This window comes from Apium graveolens, chromosome 10, assembly GCF_009905375.1.
Source record: "Apium graveolens cultivar Ventura chromosome 10, ASM990537v1, whole genome shotgun sequence".
Classification (NCBI taxonomy): domain Eukaryota; kingdom Viridiplantae; phylum Streptophyta; class Magnoliopsida; order Apiales; family Apiaceae; genus Apium; species Apium graveolens.
Window position 1 is genome coordinate 200710716 of NC_133656.1, and position 23689 is coordinate 200734404.

At 33.7% G+C, this 23689-nt stretch overlaps 1 protein-coding gene and 2 long non-coding RNA genes across 3 annotated transcripts; 1 reads left to right on the forward strand and 2 right to left on the reverse strand.

The window, feature by feature from the left end:
* Positions 1-3492: 3492 nt before the first annotated feature.
* On the reverse strand, positions 3493-3896 carry LOC141690367 (uncharacterized). Its single transcript, XR_012562755.1, has 3 exons — positions 3831-3896; positions 3646-3744; positions 3493-3547 (listed from the first exon to the last, which is right to left on the reverse strand). It is a non-coding gene; the product is annotated as an uncharacterized LOC141690367 (long non-coding RNA).
* A 2924-nt stretch (positions 3897-6820) lies between these two features.
* LOC141690034 (uncharacterized) lies at positions 6821-7648 on the reverse strand. The gene is made up of 4 exons (XR_012562640.1): positions 7524-7648; positions 7329-7417; positions 7017-7109; positions 6821-6919 (listed from the first exon to the last, which is right to left on the reverse strand). It is a non-coding gene; the product is annotated as an uncharacterized LOC141690034 (long non-coding RNA).
* Positions 7649-12001: 4353 nt separating this feature from the next.
* LOC141691630 (uncharacterized) lies at positions 12002-15431 on the forward strand. The gene is made up of 4 exons (XM_074496396.1): positions 12002-12473; positions 12589-14473; positions 14559-14664; positions 14793-15431. The coding sequence occupies exons 1-4, from the start codon at positions 12002-12004 to the stop codon at positions 15429-15431; spliced, it is 3102 nt and encodes a 1033-aa protein (XP_074352497.1).
* The last annotated feature ends 8258 nt before the right edge of the window (positions 15432-23689 follow it).

A 23689-nucleotide genomic window follows, 5' to 3' on the forward strand; every position in this document is an offset into this window, starting at 1 on the left:
CCATCACATATTTTATTTATTTAATAATTCGGTAACTACATTTACACATCGAATCCGAAAATAGGTTACTTAGCCGCTAAGTAACTATATAAAGATATGATTTTAATACCAAACTTGGATAATTATCACAACAGAGCTTCCTATAAAATACTTTATACGATAATAAGGTAATAATGACTGGCCTTTTGAGAATATGGATTTTTATCGATCTATAAAATGATTTGCGTACAGTGAATTTTACACCGGGACTCGTACAGGTCAAATCGTACCCCGGATTGAGAAAGTCAAAACATGAAAAGTGTTTAGAATTACCAGATTAGATTAGGAAGGTGTTTTCGGAAGAGTTTCGGGTTGTAAAAATGCAAAAACGATTGAAGTGGAATGATTTCTGATTCTAAAAAGTAATTTTATATTTATGTAAAAATAACCATTATTAATTCTATAAATTCTTATAAAATTATATAATAATCCAAAAATTACCAGAAAAATACCAAAATTATCTAGATTTAATTCTGGATAATTGGAAATTAAAATATCTAAATTTTATCAGAAATAACCAATCATAATATTATTATCTATCATCAAATAATTCACCAAAATTCACATAAAATCGCATAATAATTATTTATTGATAAAAATAATTGCATAATATTTCTCAAGCGTTACATCCTTCCCCTCTTAAAAGGATTCTGTCCTCAGAATCATGCTAAGGAACAGACATTGATATATTTCAAGTATCTTATTTAAAATTTCTCAGGATTCACTAATTTAATCACGATTCAACGGTCCCCTACCGTCATCAAATTTATTAATTGCTCATGCAACCCAATTCAAATTTCCATTCCACACATATGGAGTAAAATTACTCTTCTTGGTCATACAGTTATGAACGTCTTATGAACTCATCCTATCTGACAACTAGACCAACTCATTCATAATTGTTCTATCTATCTCATTGTCTCAAAGGACTAACTTAATTCATACTAATCTTCTTTTCTATCTCATCCCAAAAATTTGTGTTCTTGAACTTTCTATTTTCACTGACTGTTCTACTCTACTTTTCATGTCTCCTTTTGTTCAGTTAGCCTGACCTATGATCATTGCCAGTCACATTCAAGAATCTCTAATCGATCTCTTACACTTTCTATCTGTCTGTGCCCGGTATGCTGAGCTCATGGCGTCCCGTATTTAGCAAAATTTGGAGTTGATACTAATGGAATTATGATTTTTGAGACAAAATGCGCAGTGATCACTGTTTTGGCTCTATTTGGGGTATCCGATTGCGGTGATTCAGTCCCCGTTGGAAAACTTGCGAGAAGACTTTTAATTCAAGTATTCTTTCAGATTTTATTTGTGTTCCAGAATGCGCAGAAAATTACCAGAAGCTCACTTGTATTAATATTAAATAATAAAAAACATTAATTGAGAGTGAGATCAGAATTTTTATAGAAAATGGGGAGCCCTAGGCCTTACAAAGACATTTATTATCATTCGGAGGGGGTTACACACACAAGGGAGAAAACACATCTGAGAAGCATTAAGAAAGAAAAAAGCAACAATTGGGAGAAGATTATATCTAGTGTTTTTCCTTTTCTTATTCTCTTTCCTTGATTGTAATATTGATTCCATGTCTTATTACTTATGTTTAGTACTCGTTAATCTGATGTTGAACTAAATCACATTCTGGGTTGTTAACGGATTCTTGTGTTTGTATATTTAACTAAGTATTCAATTCTCTATTTTCGTGTTCAATACAATTATTTATGATGATTTATTTTTAATGCTTTTCAAGAAATGAACAATCTTGGATTTGAATTTGTAATTTAGGTTAACTTGAAAAAGTCCCAATCACTATAGCCTAGGATTAATGTAAGATTTAATTTGTGATTAGCATAGGAATATACCTAATTACCCAAGGTAGTTAATAAGGTGGTTGCAATGCTTTTCATATTTCTAAATTCTTGATAGGAATATGAGAACTGATTGATGAATCAGGTGTCTCTTGTGATACGGAAGGTCCTAGTGACGAGTGAAGAACCTTAGACTAATAATTAGGGCACTAAAATAGAGAACGATAGTACTTATTCCAAACACAAGATGAAATTAAGAGCCTGATTTTCTCTAAAATTGAAATAGTATTTGGGTAGTTTAATTTGATAGTGATATTTAGATTTTCTTTTAAAACATATTTTATTTGACTTTGATTAATTGAATAATAGTTTTTGATATTTAGCAACTTAAAGCTAGTCCTCGTGGGAACGAAATGTGATGCTACTTTTCACGATACATGTTCTTGTGTTAAGGTTGTAAAACTTCTAACAAGTTTTTGGCGCCACTACCGGGACTACTTTTAAGTAATTATTTGTTAATATCATTACATTTTTTAGTATTTTTAGGTCAAGTTATTTATTGTTCAATTATTCCATTTTGTAGGAGTTTAATGTTGTAAGCATAGACTTGCACTACAACATTTTTGCAATCATACAACTGTTTTTTTTCGTTGTCTGAAAGGTAGTTTTTCCGTTGTCTATCCAACACTCGTGTGATCGAAGGTTGGACAACGGTTGTTAATACAGTTGTAATAAGGGAGATTCAACAACAGTGTTTAACACTGGTTACAATCTGGATGACACAACGGTTGTTTTAGAAAAACAATTGTTGGAACATTTTTAACATGACAGTTTTCTTAGTAATAAACAACGGTTTATTTACGTCAAGAGAAAGTTCTAAATTTTCTTTCCAATTTTAAATATCTTTTCCAAACAACAGTTATTTTATCCATCTATTATTTATATAATAGAACAACAACAGTTATTTTCAGAGGTAGTAATATAAGTATCTTTTAGACAACAGTTTTAGGGTGGTGTTATAATGCAAAAGAGATAACGAATTACTTTTCGGGAACCATTGAAGAAATATTTGTAACACAACAGTTTACTAAGTAATAGACAACAGTTTAAAAAACCATTATCTTATTAGGTATATGCATTTTGCATATCAATTTCATATTTAATTAAAACCAGGTGCATAAAAAACCACAAAAATTAGTCCCCTGCCAATATAAAAATACCATAATCCATACCATAATCCAAAACAAAATCATACCATAATCTAGGCCCCCGCCAAAACAAAACCAATTCACTACCATACCATAATCCATACCATACCATAATCCATCATTTCAACAATCCAAAACAACCAGATCTACCTACCAAACTACCAGCAATCCACCGAACACAAAATACATTATCGCAAGTCTACTTATCACCAACTACATACATAAAACATCCACTTTACGATAAGTTCAAACGAGTCTACTTGTCAACATACGATAAGTTCAAACGAGTCTACTTGTCAACATACGATAAGTTCAAACGAGTCTACTTGTCACCAACTACATACATAAAACATCCAGTTTACGATAAGTTCAAAAGAAAAGAAAGGCGAGGACCTAGCTTGCACAATGTTTCATAAAATATTTTTCAAACTCAACCCTGATCTCGTTGATGTCATCCTCAGTGTAAACCAGGTTTGATCTACGCAGCCACTGAAATATGATCCAAAATTTTGTATAAGTAACATGTTCTGCCCTTATAAGAGTAAATACAAAGTGGATGAAAAGGCCCATAGATAGTCAATTGTCACCTTATTAGCAAAGTCCAGCTCCTTATCATGAATGATTTCCATCATGTATCGCATCACAAACAGGCCACAATCCTTGTTCCCGGTTTGCACTGGAACTCCCTAAAATATCAAACAAAAAATCATTTAAAATATCCAGTCTCCTTTAATAACATAATTAATATATGATCACAAAAATAAATAAATACCGCCATGTTCTCCCACAATACTTTCTTCTTCGGAACCTTTTTCAAATCCTCCTTGTACATTTTAATGGCACTGCAACCAAAACGAGATATATCAAAACACAAAATAACCACTACAAAATATGGTCGGACAAGATTTATAAGTTAAGACTTAATAATCAAATTTTATAACGTGAACTCTTACTTGTCGACAACATCCACCCATTCTCCATTTGCAATTCGGCGTTTAAGAGGGTCCATATAGTAGACTACCTCTGCCTCTGGATTGACAACTGTCAGGGTCCAGTGGTTGCTACAAAAAATAAACAGAGGTGCTTGTTAAATAGTAAAGCCTAAATTTGATGCTTTTTTGTCACTCAAACAACTTAAGTATCATAAAAAAAAATTACATTTCTATTGAATTAAAATCAACCTAAAAATTATTTAAACTCACTATTTGTGAAAAATAATCTAAAATGTGATACTAGTAGAGTGTAATTTACTGTAATAAACATGATCAGGTATAACATCAAAAATTGAAGGCTCATACTGATAAAATTTAAATTCCAGTAAATAAATCAACTTTAAAACTGAACCTATACAATTATCATCAAATTTGAACTTGAAATATTATGAGGTTAAACTATACAATTTCCCCTGTCTGAGAAACAAACCTAACATCTAATAACAAAATCAATTAAATACTGTAAGCCATTTGATTACTTTTATATTAACTTCAAAACTGTCAAGGCATTTGATTACGTTTATACTGAACCAATGCAATTAATATAAATTTCAACAAATATTATCGAGTTTAACTATACAATTGAACCCATTCCTTACAAAATTAAAGCTAAATTCTTGAAAAAATTAATAAAAAACTGGCAAGGCTTAACAGCTTAATAGCTTGGGATAGTAAAAATACTTACACATCATTGTACGGCAGGAGAAAATGCTGCCCTTTCCTAGAATCTTTAAATCTTGTACATAATTCACGCGACCTCTGCACTGCACTGCCACATCCAATGGCACCGATTGTGCCTGGATCTACAAAGCTAATCATGTTGACCATCTTATGCTTCTTCACATATTCATTCAAGAAGCTACAAATTAAATTAAGCAGTCCTTAGTAAAGATTGTCATATTTATTCCAAGGCTATATACTCCGAAAAAAAACTTTGAATGAAAAGCTTACTGAATAAAAAGGCAAATGACAGAGCCGGCCATTTCACCGCCAGAGCACACTGCATGTATATCAGATAAGAACATGATTTGCTTCTTTGTAAAGCCAAATGCTTCTTTGCTTAGCTCAAAAGAAATTGTTCGGCTACCACTCAAGGCTTCCTTTGCCCATGTCCACAAACGTTTCATTGCAGAAGGATAATTCAGACCAATTTGAACAACAAGCTCTGGTTCAACATCTTCAATTACTTTATACGTCTTCTTCATTTTCTTAGCACGGGCTTTCTTGGTTTTCTAAAACAATTGCAAATAAAAATAATTGAAAAAACAGACTAAACAAACACATAGTACATATATTAACCATACTAAAAAAGCATTATGACCTTGCGGCCAAAACATGAGAAGTACTGCTATTGTTTCCTGCAATTATCATGTTTCTCGGCCATGCAATAAAAGTTCCCATGGCTTCTTGAACAGTCAAAATTTCATCCCCGATAGGGAAGGGAATCTTAGCATCTCCTTGAATGACTTTAGTGATAGACACCCTTGCGTTCTTTTCTCCAAGACTTACTTCATGGATAGTCTTCTCATGTCCTTCGGAAACACGTACTTCATCAATTGTTGCACAAGCAACAATGTTGCTCAACGATCCAACAGCCAATCGGCATACAGAACCACCTGAAGAATCCACTTTCATTTCCTCAACAGCCCTTCCATTATCATCCTCACCTGCCACCTTTTTATTATCCTCAAGCTCCACCGCTAAATCCACAAACAAATTATCTATCAATGTCACATTTTTATGATCACCTACAGCCACATCCACATCCACATCAACCCCACCCTTAGAGTGACAGCTTGCCTGCTGGGAATTTGGTTTCGGACTACCATCATATTGTACACCATTTTTCGATGAATGTGCATTGTATTTTTCAAATTCAGCAGCCCAAAATGCATCTCTCTCTTTAATAATTTTTGGAGTCTCCTCTGCCATGTACTTTTGAATTGCCTCACGTACCCTTTCTTCCACTGTCCTCGCTTTTTTTTCCCTCGGAAGATCAAAATAAACCGACTGCTTCACATGAATTCCCTGACCACGTACTCTGCCTCCGTGCTCAGGCTTACCGAGCGCCATTGTTAACACATCATTAGTACCTTCAACTTTAAGCTTTCCTTCCTTAACCTCCTCCTTCATCTTTTTCTACAAAAAATTCAGTAACATTTTTTACCATAAGCACATACATCCTTTAAGCACATTCATCCTTTAATTAAAATATTACACAAGTAACACCAATTTGTTTTTACTAGTTATAAGCACATTCATCCTTTAATATATTTAATTTAATAGATTCAATTGCAAGCACAAGAGACAACTTAGTTTACTTGGTGGTACAGGGGACCTAGTAAGTACATTCATTGACAAACTAATCCAAGGATAAAAAAATATTAAAATAAAATATTAACCAACACAGAATACAAAATCTAGACATTTAATATTATGAACCAATTTTCAATATAAACATGTGTATTTGACTCTCTTAGTGAACAGGGGATTATTAAAATATATAATTAACTACTAATATTAAATATGATACAATCAACATGCTACTAGCACTAAAGGCATACAAACAAATCCTACGTTAAACTAGAGACCACTAATTCGAATTATACATTGTAATAGAAAAAGATAAACTATAGAAAGGCTTCATGTGTATATAATTTATTAAAATTTAACTTTTGAAACTTCAGTTCCTTATTAAAAAATACACAAATATGTGCATCAAATAGAATGGACAATTATATTAATAACTTACAATTTCCTTAGCTTTTTATGCAACTTCATCATTTAAAAAATTACCATCTTCGTCCATCCTTGCTAGGATCCAAGTGTCCGACCGATCTACTTCCTCTGCATCTGGATGAGATTCAGTCTACATTTACATGTAAATGATCACCTTAGTAATAACATAAACATGCTTTAAAATTAATATGAAGCAAAAAATGTGCTTGTTATTTCATTTCACTAACCCATTCATTCTCGAGATTAGCATAACCTTTTCGAGACATTCGATGTGGATATTTACTCAGCTTCCTTCTTTCTTGTTGTTCTTTATGAATTTTCTTCATAAAAAGCAGCAATAAGGTTAAAAAGCAGCAATTCGATGTGGATAATACTAAGTAAATATTAAAATGAATAAAGCTAAGTAGAAATATACCAGAAACTCAGGCGACGTGCGGTCAGCAACAAATATGTCCCAGTGTGATTTTTCTATAAAAGTAAAATCTGCAGGAGGATGTGCAAAAAATTGAGGTTGATCCAGATAAGGAAGAATGTAGTACTTGGTCAGCCGACATTTAAATTCCCTCCATTTTGCCCCGGCCGATCTGAATACCAACTTTTTTGCAGACTCAGGTACAACATAAGCCATCTACGTACATATACCAACAAATTTAAAGTTAAAAGGTGCTAGTTAATGAAGAACAAATAATAAAAATAAAAGTTAAAATGATGGAAGTTATTTATATTCATTTTACCTGCACACAGTCCCAAATTTTTGTCTTTGTCTCTTTAGGAACACATTTCCAAGAATCATGCCAGATCGGGGTTTTGGTTCTTGCCAAAACTCCAATATATGATTGCATCTCTTTACCTTCTTCACCATATGGCTCTCCTTTTGCATTAAAAGATACAGTAAGTTTGATCCCTCGGATCTTGCGTTTCACAATTCGGTGCATCGTTACACAGCCTCGCTTCAATAGTTTTAGTCCTTGAGTATTGTCCGGTTTGGTAACAACTTTTTCTCGTTTTCTTTTCTTTGATATTTTCTTTTGTAAGTTTTCAGAAATGGCCTTCTTCACAGTTTTTGGGGGAGAACTCAATGGAGTGGAGGTCTCGCTATTCGTGGACTTTGTCTTTCTTAAAGCCCTTAGCACACTCATTGTCCTTGGATGGGGTGAAGATCGTGTCTTTTTGAACCCATTCCTGTGAGACGCTTTCGTTTTCAAATTTCCCTTATCTGCCTTGGTCTTCTTCTTAGGAGTAGCCATAACCTATGAAGTACACAAATAAGGAATAAGTACAACATTAACATGACAGTAAACTCAATAAAACTCAAAGACATTACAGGTAAAAGAACCTAAAAACAACAAAAGAATAACCATCTGAGATATCTTAACTTTCCCACTTAAAAGCGTATTATAAATTTTACTTAAAATGACACACTTTGAGTGCCTAAACTAACCAGAGATGTACACAAACATACATTCAACCACCAATAAAATCTAGCTTATAATCGTACAACTTACGACATGTGAATAAAGATAAATTATCCATTTATTATAGGACAGTAGCACAGGGCACATTCAACTATCTAATCGACTGCAGAGTTATAACAAACAAACTAGTAATTTCATCTCAAAAATCAATAGAAACATGAAACAAAAAACAAGAAATTAGCACAGTTACAAGATTTCAAACAGAAATTAGCACCCTGTTAATATCCATTTGGAACAAAAAACAAGAGAATAGCAAGAACCGGGGGTTTCATCATGAGATAATTACAGTTTAAAACCAGGGGTTTCATCATCAACACTCAACACTCCACAATTGCATGCAAAATTTACATAATAAAACAAACCAAAGACACTCCACAATACCATCAAACATTGCATGCAACATTCCGCAAAGCAAAGACACTCCACAATACCATCAAACAGAGCATGCAACATTTAAATCTCATAAAATATTGAGTTAAAAATAAAAAACCCCAACATAAATTGAAGAGGGTTTTATAGTTCTAAAATAAATCAAAAAATCCCAAATAAATTGAATAGCATTTTAGAAACTTATTAAAAACATGTAAAAATCAAAAACCCCCAAATATAGATGAGGGCTTTACGGTCTCTAATTGAATTAGAAACATACCAGTATAATCGAATGGAAGAAGAGGAAGAAGATTGTGTGAAGAAGAGGAAGAAGATTGTGTGAAGAAGAGGAAGAAGATTGTGTGAAGAAAATCGCCGTGAAGAAGAGTAACTGATGATGGGGAAGAAGGGGGTTGGGGAGTTATGACGAGGAGTAACTGATGGGGAAGAAGGAGGTTGGGGAGTAAAGTTTTTGGGGGGATATTTCGGGGGGATACTAAAAAATAAAGGGGGGAGATGAAATTTAAAAGAGAGGGAAAATGAAAAAAATTCACTTCAGACCAACGGCCTAGATACAGATCTGGTTTAATCCAACGATCAACAAAATCTGTTATTATTTAATTTTTTTAAAACCTAAAAATCAAAAATTAAAATATATATAAATTATCCATATATTTGGAGATATAGTAACTGTTGTAAGATCAACTATCACATAACGGTTCTTACAGGATACCGTTATCGTATGCTATATTATTTAAATAGTAGTTGTGTAACGGTTTCTTACACACACCGTTGTCTCATATATTTTCCAACAAGAGTTTTTTGTCCTAAACCGTTGTCTATAATCTAAAACAAAAATAAGAATAATCTATTGTAAAACTTTTAATTTTTAAATGTTCGATGTTTGCGAGTACACATATGTTGATAAAACATTTGATGTAATCCATAAAAGTTAAATTTTTGGTACCTTAAAAGTTCGATAATCTGATTCGAAGACTTCGATTATATCACTATAAACAAATAATAATAATAATTAAGAATATTACTATAAACAAACGTAGATTACGCTGACAGAGACGTTTGTGAATAAAAATTTATTAAACAACTAATAATTAAGGATATTAAGTTTCTCTTTGTAAAATTTTAAAATAATTAAAGATGGAGTTGTAACTAGGGTGGAGCACGGTTTGGTTTGGGACATTTTTTGGCCAAAACTGAAACTAAAACCGTATGTCCTTAATTGTAATATTTAATAAATATAAGTTGAATTTACGACTTATAAGTTGATAAGTAAGTTATGTTTCAAGATGTCAATCTAATCAAAATTCATTAATTTTAATTAGATGTTGAATTGTTGCATTATGATTTTAGTGAAAATAAATATAAAGCTATTTTATTGAAAGCTGAAGAAGACTTTCATTCATAAGAAAAAAGAATTACTATCGTTGGGATCTGATTCTGCAGTAGAATCAGATCCCAACGATAGTAATTCTTTTTTCTTATGAATGAAAGTCTTTTTCAACTTTCAATAAAATAGTTTTACATTTATTTTCACTAAAATTATAATTCAACAATTCAACGTCTAATTAAAATTAATGAATTTTGATTAGATTGACATCTTGAAACATAACTTTATAAAATAAAGTTGATGAAGAAGAAAAAATCAAAATATATTCAGAACAAAGTACGTCGTTACTAACATTCAACTTATCAGCTTATAAGTCGTAAATTCAACTTATAAGTAGGGTCGACTGATAAGGTGACTTATAAGGGGTTACGATTACGATATAAGGATCACTAGGGGAGGAGAATTTATGATTATGCCTCCTGAGTTAGAGTCTGTCCCTAAATGCGGTTTAGCTTGGTTCACGTGGTTTGCAGGCTATTGCGTGAACCCGTAGGGTTTACCCAGTGCGCACCTGAAGGGTAGCGGCTGCGGGTTACCTACAATAAAAAAAATTATTCGGGGTTAAGATAGGGTTTAAAGTATAATGTTTAGAATAATTGATGAATATGCTTAATAAGAAAGATTCAATTAATATAAAAACACATCGGAACATCTTTTTCTAGAAAAGGTATCAATATTGTATATGATAATCATATTCATATTCGAAGCACATCCATATGTTTGGATCATTGAAAGGGTGATTTAAACATCCGTATAATTGGATCGTCGAAAATATTTACAAATTTATAAAATATCGATAAACATAGGATATCAACTCCAAAAAGTCGAACTTATCGCTAGTGAGTTATATGTAACAGTTTACAAACAACTATTTAATCTAGTGTTGGGCAATAGTTTTTCAAAAACACTATTATGTAAAACAATATATAGTTCGGAACTCCCAATTGTCGATACGATCAAGTTGTAAAAACAAATAACAAACTAAAGATAATTAGATGATTTATTTACCGATCGTTTAACACTAATAATATAAAAAATATTGAAATTGAAAATGATAATAAAGACATTCTAAACGATTCAAACTACACTAATATCTATTAAAGAACATCTTCATAATTTTTTGTGTAATATAAATTCGATATTCTTATTACCGACATACTATTTCGTTAAAATAATTTGTGATTATTTATTTTTTAATAAATTATATAATTTATTCCTCTATATTAATTTATTCAAATACATAAAATCCAAATTATTGTGGTCCTAGAGAATAAATGAATTAATATTATTCAAAATATTTTAATTTATGAGCCATGTATTTTTTATATAATAATTTAGTTGAGACTTAAACATATTATTAATTACTTTTTATTTCAGACATATATTTGTTCAGACATATGTATCTGTCGGAACAAGAACACATTTATTTACTTGGTAGTTAGGTCGTTCATCCATGTCCATGTGCTCTCAAATCCATAATACTCTCAAATCTATGCTCAAATTCGTGCTAATACTCTCAAATCTATGCTCAAAATCGTGCTCATACCCTCAAGTCCTCAAATCTAGATATCAAATCCATGTCACATCAAGATTCCAAGACATCAAGATCTCGGGTTTTAAATTTATTTTCACACTTGAACAGGTAAGTACAGTCTTTTACGAAGTCGGGTTTATATGTACTCTCTTTTGAATTCATTTTGATGAATTCATTCTTTTGTGATTCTGAACTAGGGTTCATATTGATTTGGGGGAAATATAAAGACTTCACAATTCATTTTTAAGAAGCTATAAGGACAGGTAAGTACTTTAATTTATGCATTTGGGTTATATAAGTCCTCTGTTTTGAATTCATTTTGATGCCTTTTTTACTTCAATTAGGGTTCAGTTATAAAGATTTTGGGGATATTTAAAGATTTCATAATTTAGTCTGAATTTGAGGTTCTATTCAGACTTTTAAAAGATGGATAGGTCATGGTTAAAAGCGGATAGAAGAACGAAAGAGTTCAAAAAAGGAGTGGAAGATTTGTTAATATTTGCATTTGAGAATGGTTATAATGCAGAAAAAATCAGTTGTCCATGTGTAAACTGCGCACATAGTAAATCATGGAGAGCGCAGATAGTTAAAAACCATCTTTTTCAAAATGGTATTGATCAAACTTATACACGTTGGATATGGCACGGGGAGAATAATTCTGTAGAAAGTTCTAATGAAACCGACACTTCGGAATCTATCAATCAAGGCACCTCAAGAATGGGTGAACGTGACGAGGACGACGACGATGATATGTCTTCTGATGAAAGTTCTGACGAAACCGACACTTCTGATTTCATTAACCATGTTAAAGGTGAACATCAACCTCTTTATCCTGGATGTGGGAGGTACACTAAGATGAAAGCTCTGGTCCAGTTATACAACTTGAAAGTGAAGCATGGTATGTCTGATTCATGCTTCAGTGATATTCTGTTATTACTTGGCTCTTTACTTCCAGAAGGCAACAACATCCCTTCTTCCTTCAATGAAGCAAAAAAAAACCTTATGTGCATTAGGAATGGGGTATGAAAAGATACACGCATATCCGAATAATTGTCTCTTATACCGTGGTGATTTAGATGAAGAACAAACTACTTGTCGCGTATGTAAGGCCTCTAGATGGAAATTGAACAAAAAAGGAGATGAACTTGAAGGGGTCCCTGCTAAAGTTCTATGGTATTTCCCGCTGATACCAAGATTACGAAATTTATTCAATACACCTCACATTGTAAAGGACATGACGTGGCATGACACCGAGCGACAAAAGGATGGTAAAATGAGGCATCCGGCTGATTCAATAACATGGAAGGATGTCGACCAAAAATGGCCTGATTTTGCATCAGAGACTAGGAACCTTCGATTAGCTTTATCTTCCGATGGTTTCAATCCTTTTCATGGAAACCGTACTGATTACTCAAGCTGGCCTATTTTGCTATCAATTTATAACCTTCCTCCATGGCTTTGTATGAAGAGAAGGTATATTATGCTCTGCTTGTTAATATCTGGACCGACTGAGCCTGTAAATGATATCGACGTGTTCCTTCAACCACTAATAGAAGATCTGCAAGAGTTGTGGCATGGGAAACAAATGTACGACACTTATAAGAAAGAGTCTTTCATGCTTAGGGGCATTTTATTATGGACAATAAGTGATTATCCTGCCTTAGGGAACTTGTCAGGAAATGTTATTAAAGGGTATAATGCGTGTACTATTTGTATTGATGAAATGAAAGCTACTAGGTTGGTTAATTACCGTAAGACGGTGATTATGAGGCATCGAAGATGGTTGCCCCGTAATCATCCTTATAGAAGGCAGAAATCAGCTTTTGATAACACTGTGGAGAAGGGGGTCGCCCCTGTTCCATTAACCGGAGAAGAGGTTTTTCAAAGAGTACAGCATTTAAGGGCCCATGTATTTGGAAAAAAACAACGGCAACCACGATGGAAGAAAGGTGAACCTAGACCTGTTTGGAAAAAGGTTTCAATATTCTTCCAACTTGAGTATTGGGAATTTTTGCCAGTTAGGCATGTTCTCGATGTGATGCACATCGAGAAAAATATATGCGAAGCCCTTGTTGGAACTTTACTAAATTTTCCGGGGAAGACAAAAGATAGGGAATCTGTTCGTCTTGATATGGCTGAAATGGGAATAAGAACGGAGCTGAGACCTAAGACTCCTGGAAAGAAAGAAAAGTTACCGTTGGCATCATGGAACTTAACGCATGCAGAAAAAAAAACAGTTTGCTCATCATTTCTTAAAATGAAGTTGGCAGATGGATTTTGTTCAAATATTAAGAATCTTGTAAACATGGAAAATCTTCGGCTTGTTGGAATGAAATCTCATGATTGTCACACGATATTGCATCATTTGCTTCCAATCTCAATTCGATCAGTATTACAAAAACAAGTCAGGTGCACAATTATTAGGTTTTGCCTTTTCTTCAAGGCAATTTGCAGTAAAGTGATCAATGTAGACAAGTTGGAAAAAATGCAGAGTGAGTTAGTGGAAACATTGTGCCAGCTTGAAAAGCACTTTCCCCCTTCGTTCTTTGATGTGATGATCCATCTCTCAGTTCATCTCGTGAGAGAGGTTAAACTTTGTGGGCCAATATTCCTTCGTTGGATGTATCCCTTCGAGAGATATCTAAAAGCGTTTAAAGGATATGTACGGAACCCGGCTCATCCCGAAGGGTGTATTGCTGAGGCATACGTTGCCGAAGAGGCGGTGGAGTGTTTGGTGAATTTTGAAAAATCTACCGTACGAGTGTCTCAAAATGCAAAGTATGAGCAGAATGCAAGACCTCTATCTGGTGCGACATTGATAAAGCCGAGCGATGAGGACTTGCATCTAGCACATTTGTGTTTTCTCCAAAATACAACTAACATTAGACCATATTTTGAGTAAGTTAGTGATATTTAAGTGTGTGTTATTTCATTATTTTATGCACTTTGATTAATATACTAAAGAAAGTGATTTTTCTCGCAGCGAGCATATGGCATCTTTGATGACAAGATACGGACAACATGAAAATGATGAAGTCTGGCTTAAAAACAAGCAAAATGCAGAATTTCATAAATGGTTCAGGAAAAAGGTATAATTGTTATTTGAATAAAAACATCATAAATAGGCCTAGTTTATATTTTTTCCTGATAAATGTATTTGTTATTTGTTTATTTAAGCAAACATCATAATTAATATTTATCAATTTGTTTTAAATAGATTCAATCAGAATTGTTGGATGACCATAACAACATACCTGAGGAGATAAGGTGGATTGCTGAAGGGCCCAACAAGAATGTCCCTACATTTAGCGGATATAGAATTAATGGTGTTACGTTTAGCACCAAGGAGCGTGATGACACTCGACAAGTTCAGTGTAGTGGTGTCTGTGTCGTTGCAGATACAATGCTTGTACAGGGTAAGGAGAAGAATATTGAACATACTTCACAGACCTACTATGGAGTTATAACAAGTATATGGGAGTTGGACTATAACAAATTTAGAGTCCCAATATTTCGTTGTAATTGGGTAGATATGAACCAGGGGGTTAAGGTAGATGACTTGGGATATACAATTGTTAATTTGAACAAATTAGGTTTTGTAAATGATCCGTTCGTGCTAGGGAAACATGTTAAGCAGGTTTGTTACATTGATGATCCTCTTGAAAAACATTGGTATGTCGTGTTGAAATTACCGGAAAAGAACTGTTATGAACAATGTGACGATAAAAATGATGGATCAGTAGAAATAGAACTTGAGAATGAGCTGCACTTGCCAATGTTTCCCAATGTTGACGAACTTGATGAGGAAAAAGCTAGTTATATGCGGGACGAAGATGAATGGATTCAACTCCCATGATGGTAAAAATTACCTTCTTTTAAGTTAAATTGTCTAGAAAATTACCCCAGCATGAGTTACCTCTCTGCCTTCTATAATTTATTTATTCGTAAATCTTTTTTTATTTCTCGAATTATTATTTGCCAAAATTTGATAATTTTAATTAATCAGTGTCAATTACGATTACTGTTTTAATATATATGAAGTTAGCAGTTTTTTTAATTTTTATAAATGATTTATCATACTGGAATTTGTCATTTTCTAATTTATCGCTCCCTTTTTTCTTGATTGTTTGGATTGTCTGGCATTTATATGTTGGATTCAGTGTCATCTAATTATTGGACAGTAGTGTTGATGGGCCATAAACCCTGTTAATCTTAAATTTGTAACCATGTTCAGTTTTTTTATTTTTCTTTCAGTGACCAATGTGATTATTGATCCGGATTTCATTGTTTCCCGTTTTTGCCCATTTTCGTGGAAAAGCCTGTTTGATTGCATTATTGGTTTTATGGACATGCCTAATTAAAACTGTTGGTCACTTGTCAAGGTTTTGGTTGGAATTCTGATCGAATAAGGTGTTCATATATGATACCCTGCTTCTTCTCTGCCAACAACTTGTTACTGGGGGTGGAGGGTTACCAGCACCTTCTTCCACTGTCTTCAGCTGGAGGAATTTGGTCCAAGTCAACTGGTGACGATTAAAAAACGGGAACTTACTGCCAATGAAAAGACCCTGCTCTAGCTGCAAAAAAAGTCAAGAACACAGGTATTAGAAAGACACAGCGAGGAAGAAAATACTCAGTAATCATCTAACATCAACTCATCAAGTTTCTTCAAGAAATACTCTTGATATTTTACTTATTTATGAACTTTTATCAATTTGCTTACCTGGAATACATTTCTTTCACCCACAATTGCTCCATTGACAAACTTTGTGTTGTCTCTTGTTATATTAGCCTGTAAGAATGCCATTCGGTCAATGCCAGTGCCACTGAGGGTTGTCGGAGGTCCATCAGCACTTACGCCTCCACTTGGCAACACCCTTTGCTCAGCTGGACATATATTACTACTTTCATCTCGTGTTGTTATCTCTTCCATCACAATTCCATAAGTGAACTTGCTTTGACGAGTGAAAATAAGTAATTATTTGTTGGGTGTGATAAGTAAGCTTACATAACATCTTAATAAGTAATTTGGTTTGTGAATTATCCAATTGAAATTAGTTGTTGACTTGAGGAAATATTCTGATTTGCCAACTTGATTGAGGGTTTTTTGCTAGTCTATATTGGTTGGATGATATTTTGTTAGGTAGTCATTGGTTGGCTACTTTTGGATTAATTTTCTGGGGATTTAATATATATACAACTCATTTTTTTCATTTTAACATTACTCAGAGACAACAGTTTATAGATAATCTATTAAACCATCTTCTACCTAGAGTTTAGACAACATGCATAATGAACCAAACCATTGTGTGTTTAAGTTTCTAACAAGTTTTTTACATCTCAAACCGTTGTCTATTAGTTGATAGATGAAAAAAGTAAACTGCTGAGTTGTTAAAATTTTGTGGGAGATTAAATTAAAATAGGAGGGAGAATGAAAAATAAATAATTCAAAACAACCTCTAAAAGTATCTTTTAAAGTGTGGTGTTTAGACAACGCGTTATAAATCCGTCGTGTAAATCTTATAAATATAATGCTTTAAAACACCATTATCTGTGGCCTTTCCTTTTAACAATGGTATAAACGCACAGTTGTTTGATTTTTAATGAGACAAGGGTAAGAATAAGCACTTGTCCAAATTACACAACATAAGCAGCAAAACCATCGTCTTAATCTGATAAATGGTTGTTATTTAACAACAGTTCTAGCGTGTTGTCTTAGTATTCTAAGACAACCTTTTAGTTTGCACACTGTTGTCTCATTCCATGGGAGGGCATAACAAAGACAACAGTTTTTGAACTAATAGATAACTATTGTCAGTCCTTAAGCTCACACAACTGTTTTTTTTTCAAAATCATTTCACCGTTGTTGTATTTTTTAGGACAACGGTATTTTTTTTAACCGTTGTCTTTCAACCGTTGTCTGATTGCATTTTTCTTGTAGTGTTGGTTCACTTCACTTTGTCCACTTGTTTTGGAGATTGAGAAAACTTCAAGAAAAAATAAGGAGAAAGCTAAGGAAACTAGGAATCAATCATCCATAATTTGCTGAAAATACGAATAATCCTCTGGATCCTAATGCTGGAAGGAAGCTGGTAAATGAGTACATCATGCCTTTATTCGATGACACTCTTCTGGTATTGCAAGTCCAAATATTGCAGCAAATAGTTTTCATGTTGACGCAGAAATAATGCAAGCTATTAGGGACAACCAATGGGCATTCAACTGAAGATCCAAATGTTCATTTGAGGAATTTTCTTGAAATTGTTGATAATTTTAAGATGAATGGTGTTTGTGAAAATGCCATCAAACTGAGGCTATTTAGTCGTTCTTTGGATGGAAGAGCAAGAGAGTGGCTTCATTCTTATCCAAATAATTCTATCACTGCATGGAATCAACTTGTTGAGAAATTTGTAAACAAGTACTCTTCACCGACAAAGACAGAAATTGATCAAGGAAATTTAGAACTTTCAACAGTTTGAGATGGAGTCTCTATATGAAGCTTATGAGAGGTTCAATGATCTTTTGTGAAAGTGTCAATATCAAGAACTATCTAAGTAACAAAAGATGCATATATTTTATAATAGGTTAACAATACAATGTGCTACTCCAGTTGATGAAGCGGCTAGAGGTTCATTGATCAACCAATATCATGGGGATGCTTTTCAAATTTTAGAGGACATTACATCAAATAATTACAGGGCTTATGATAGAACAAGTTATAAGAAAATGGTAGGTTTTTAAATTTTCTCTGATATGTGTGGGGAAGGACATCCAACTTAGCAATGTCCATTGATTTATCATGATGCATCACAATTTAATATAGTGAACTATGTGCAGAATTCAAGTAACCAACAAAATAATCCATATTCCATTACATACAATCCTGCTAGATCCAATATTCCATAAAAACATAATGCACCACCGGGTTTGCAACAGAACTCAAGGAAACATGAGAGGGAAAAGAAGCCAACAATTGAAAATCTTTTACTTCAATATATACAGAAAACTGATGCCTTGATTCAACATCTTGGTGGAAGCCATTCCCTCTATGTAAGTTGAATATTCATCATACTATTGAATATGATCATGAACTGATACAATTGGAATTGTATAGTATCAATCATTCGGTAATTAAATTTCGGTTTCGTTTTAAGAATACTTGGCTGAAGGAGAACACTTTTCACGAGGAATTTACATGATTCTGGAAAAACTTAGCTCCAATGTGTTTCTTGCCAAAGCTCATAGATTTATCGAATTTCATGGAGAAGTAGGGACGTAAGTTCTTCACAAAGTTTTGTCAAAAGATACGTAATCAAAAAGAAATTCTGAGTCTGTATGAGAGTTATGCAGACTAGGAGCAAACAAAATGTTATTTTGAGGAGAGAAGTAAATCAGAGGGCTTGTTAATTCATGAGGAAGAGTACTAGAAGCAACGTGCAAATTCATTTTGGCTATTGGATGGTGACTCAAACTCCAAGGTTTTTCACACATACGCAACCACAAGAAAAAAAAGGAGTAAAATTACACATTTGAGGGATGATAATGGGGAGGTAGTGTTAAATCATGGAGAGATGTGTAGAGTGGTAAAAGATTACTTTGTAAAGCTGTTTGGTCAAGGGGATAGTCTCCCGGAAGATAACTTAAGTATGGATGGAGATGTAATCTCTGAAGCACAGAATAGGAAGCTAGTGGAAGATTTCATGTTCGATGAATTCTCATTACCAGTGAAACAGATGCATTCAGGCCAAAGTGCAGGCCCGGACGACCTCAATCTAGAATTTTATCAGAACTTTTGGAATTCGCTGGATAAAAAAGTTTTTGAACGCTGCAAAAAATGAATGAATGAGTTGACTTTTCCTGCTAACTTAAACAATAAAATGGTCTTATTGATTCAAAAGAAAGATGGTGCATACTCTATGAAAGATATGAGACCGATAGCATTGTGTAACGTGCTTTATAAGATCATTGCCAAAGTATTATCAAATTGACTTTGTGTGTTATTACCAGGTTTAATTATGGAAAACCAATCTGTATTTGTTCCTGGTAGAAGTATCACATATAATGTTCTCATAAAATTTGAGATTTTACATTATATGAAGTAGAAAAAATGAGGCTATGAGGGAGAAGTAGCTTTAAAACTTAATATAAGTAAGGCTTTTGATAGAGTAGATTGGAGATTTTTGAAAAATCAAATGCAGCAGAGAGGTTTTTCTAGCAAATGGATTTCCTGGATAATGTTATGTGTGTCTACAATTTCTTATTCAGTGAGTTTTAATGATGATCAAGTTGGTCTTATAGCTACGAGGAGAGGATTACGGCAAGGTGACCCCTTGTCACCTTACTTATTCTTGATATGCGTAGAAGGATTGTAATGGTCTATAAAAAAAGCAATTGAACAGGGGAATATTAATGGCTGTAGAATTCATGTTGAAGCACCAGCAATTATACACTTGTTGTAATTTGCAGATGATAGTTATGTATTATATAAAGCAAACATGGACGAAGTTAGAGAGATAAAATCAATTCTTCAGAAATACGAGCAGCAATTTAGTCAAGCAATTAATTTCCAAAAATCAGGCATATACTTTAGCTCTAATATGAGGGTTGACAAATAGTTAGAAATCAAAAATATTTTAGAGGTGCAGAATGATCTAAGTGAAGGAAGATACTTAAGATTATCGTCTGTCATTAGTAGATCCTAAAACAGGTGTTTGATTTTTTAAAGAACGCCTCTGGAAGAAATTTGAAAGATGGAATGTGAAGTGTTTGTCAAAGGAATGAAAGGCCGTATCACTTTAAAATAGTGCACAAGCAGTCCCATCATACACTATGTATTGTTTCATGTTACCTAAATGCCTATGTAAGGAACTTGAAAGAATGATGATCAGTTTTTGGTGGAATTCGAAGGATAGTAATCGGAAAGGAATAAAATGGTTTTCATGGATAAACATGAGTATGTCTTAGAGTTTGGGCAGTCTGGGATTCAGGGACTTACATGGTTTTAACCTTGCTATAGCGAAACACTGCTGGAATTTTCTAAGTAATCCAAGTTCGTTGGTTGCTCGAGTCTTTAAAGCTAGGTATTTCATAAATACTAGCTTGTTTGAAGCATCACGAGGAGGAGGACTAAGCTTTGTTTGGTCAGGATTTTGACAGGCTAAAGAAGTTTTAAAGAAGGGGTATAAATGGGTTCTTGGAAATGGGGAGGATATCAGAGTCTTTAAAGATTCATGGGTGAGAGGAAAAGAAAATTATATGGTGAACAACATGTTTACTGGTTCGTCTACTGATATGAAAGTGTGCGAGCTGCTTATTCCTGGTAAAAATCAACGGGAAGCCAAAGCAATATTGGCTATACCTATCCCAAGAAATCAGATCCTGGATCATATCTCTTCGATATTTACTAACGATGCAAAGTACGATGTGAAGTCTGGTTATAAGTTCTGGGATAAACATTTTAGTGAGTGCAAATGGGAATAAAAAAAAGGATGGATGAAGCTACAGAAGCTACCGATACCTCATAAAATGAGAGTGTTCTTATGGCGAATTTACAGCGAGGATCTGCCTGCTCATAGTATTTTGAAAGGGAAAGGTGTACAAATGACAATTATCTGTCCAATGTGCATAAATTATGTTGAACATCTGTTACATATCTTTCTGGACTGCAGATGATGGTCAACGTGGCTATACTATTATGGGGAGTCTGGACAACAAGAAATATGAAAGTGTGGGAAAATAAATCAATAACTCCGGAGCTAGCAGTGTAGTGGAGTTCAAAATAAGTGACGCAGTGGCCAGAAGTGCAGGTACTAAGGTCAACCCAGGTTGCTACAAATATTAGTACAATACAGCCAAATATGGCTATGTGGGTGGCACCATTTCCTGGGTATCTCAAAGTCAATATTGATGCATCAGTTTTTAAAGGGAGCCCACACTTTTCTATTGGGATGGTCCTGCATGATCACCTAGGTGAATTATATAAAGCATGTAATCTCAGGCGTGGGGGAGAGGTTTCGGTATTCGAAGCTGGATCATTGGGTGTCCTCGAGGCTATAAAGTGGGTTCGTGAAATTGTAGTTTTCAACGTAAAAATAGAATATGACTCGCTTCTAGTAGTACAAGCTATTTTGAAGGGATCAACAAATTATCTTGAAGGAACATACTACAAGGGAGTCGCGTACTAATAGAGGATCGTCCAGCTATTCCAATCTCATTTGTTAAAAAGGAAGCCAACAAAATAGCCCATATGTTAGCAAGGGTACCTTGTGAGATTCTTTACTCCAATGATTTATCTTCTCCTTGGAGAGTATTTTGTATATTGTTTTGATGATTTAATGTAAATTCGACTTTTTATTAAAAAAACTTATATGCATGACATTCATGCTTAGCAATTGATTTAGTATTTTACGTATTGAAAGAAATTATAGGAAATAATTGCATATTGAACCTCTTAATTTTGTACAGATTTTACTTTTGTATATTTACTTTCAAAAACAGCAGTTTGCATCCTATTATTTAACAGCCAATTCAACATGCACATTTTGTTTCCTAATTCCGTTAATTATTTACTCTTAATTGATGTTTTCTACAATCTATTTAAGAAAGAATTGCATTTTACATTCCTTAGTTTTATTTAAAAAAAATACTTTGGTATACTTACTCTCGCGAAATTTTGTTCGCACCCCTGTTCATTAAAACCAGATTCAACTTGAACTCGTTTTGCGTAATATCGACAATTAGTAAGCCCTGATTGATTTTTTTCACAAATTATAGTGAAATATTAGCTCAAAATTCCTCTATAAAATTTAATATCTAACCATAATTTAAAAAATTTATTGGTGTTCGAAGTGAATCTTTAATAAAAATTTACATGTGTATAATTATTAATAAATTTTAATAAAATTTTCCATTCACAATATAACTTTACTACTTGTAGACTTATTTGTTCATACATTATTAGACAATCGGTTACTTGTATCTTTAACATATACTAGCATAAAAATTCGTGCAAGACACGAGTCATGTTCTATTATAACGATTAAGGTTCCGGGATGTAACAATGTTTGTGTTGTTGAAGAAGTTTGATAATTAAGTTGTACTATAGAAATGTCATTATTGGGAAAATATAAAATATAGAGAGATAAAAATCGAGCATCTCGTCAACTTTGACATGGCACGAGATAAGGAAATATAGTTTAAGAAATTAAGTCTGATTGAATATTAGACCGTGTCTTTTTGACCAAATATAGATATATTTTTTGAGAAGGTTTTCTAAATGGAAGTCGGTACGCCACCTTTTGCTTCTCGGTGACCCTGGTTATTGGGGGAGTTTCAATGTTGCATGATGTAGCTGCCTCAGATGCTTCGGCGATTTCAGATACGCAGGTTAAAGTTGCATGTTGTACATGGTGATTGAATAGAGGAATGCCAACAATCTGCTCGACATTGTTGTTGAACAACGTAATGGTTGTGGAAACAGTGTGATACTCAATACGAACTACAATCCTCACCCTGTGTTATATGAACCTCTAATTCCAAGGATGGAAATATGGGTGACTTTTTTCGGGGGAGCTTATTTTAGTATGTATTTCTGCATACACAAAGGTTTATCCTTATGTGCAGAGGTTTGTTACCATATTTTTTTCAATCTTGTTGGTTTAAGGGTTAGGCTTACCGTTGGGCTAGTGCCTTTGGCTCCTCTCCACAAACGAGGCATAAAAGTTTTCCAACCAAATATTTGATGGCGCGAGCACATGGTAGGCATCAGTTGTAATATCAACCATTTCCATCAAGGATTGCAATATTTTTGGCCCTCCTGCAGTTGATAGATGTTTGATTTAAATATTATCAACTACTTTTCATAAGCTAAATGGTTTATGTAATAGTAGATGGGCATTGAAGCAGCTGATTGATAAAATGTTATGAACCATCTTGCATAAATAAATGGTCTATAGAAACGTGGTCACCGAAATAGTGTCTGGCACTGGATTACCTGGGTTTCTGGTGGAATTTTTGTGTCGAGAATTTTTGTGTGACATATAGTGGAAGGAGGACATCCGATATAGTGGTGTTGTTCAGTGTATGTGTAACGCCCTCCAGACCCGGGGTATAAGT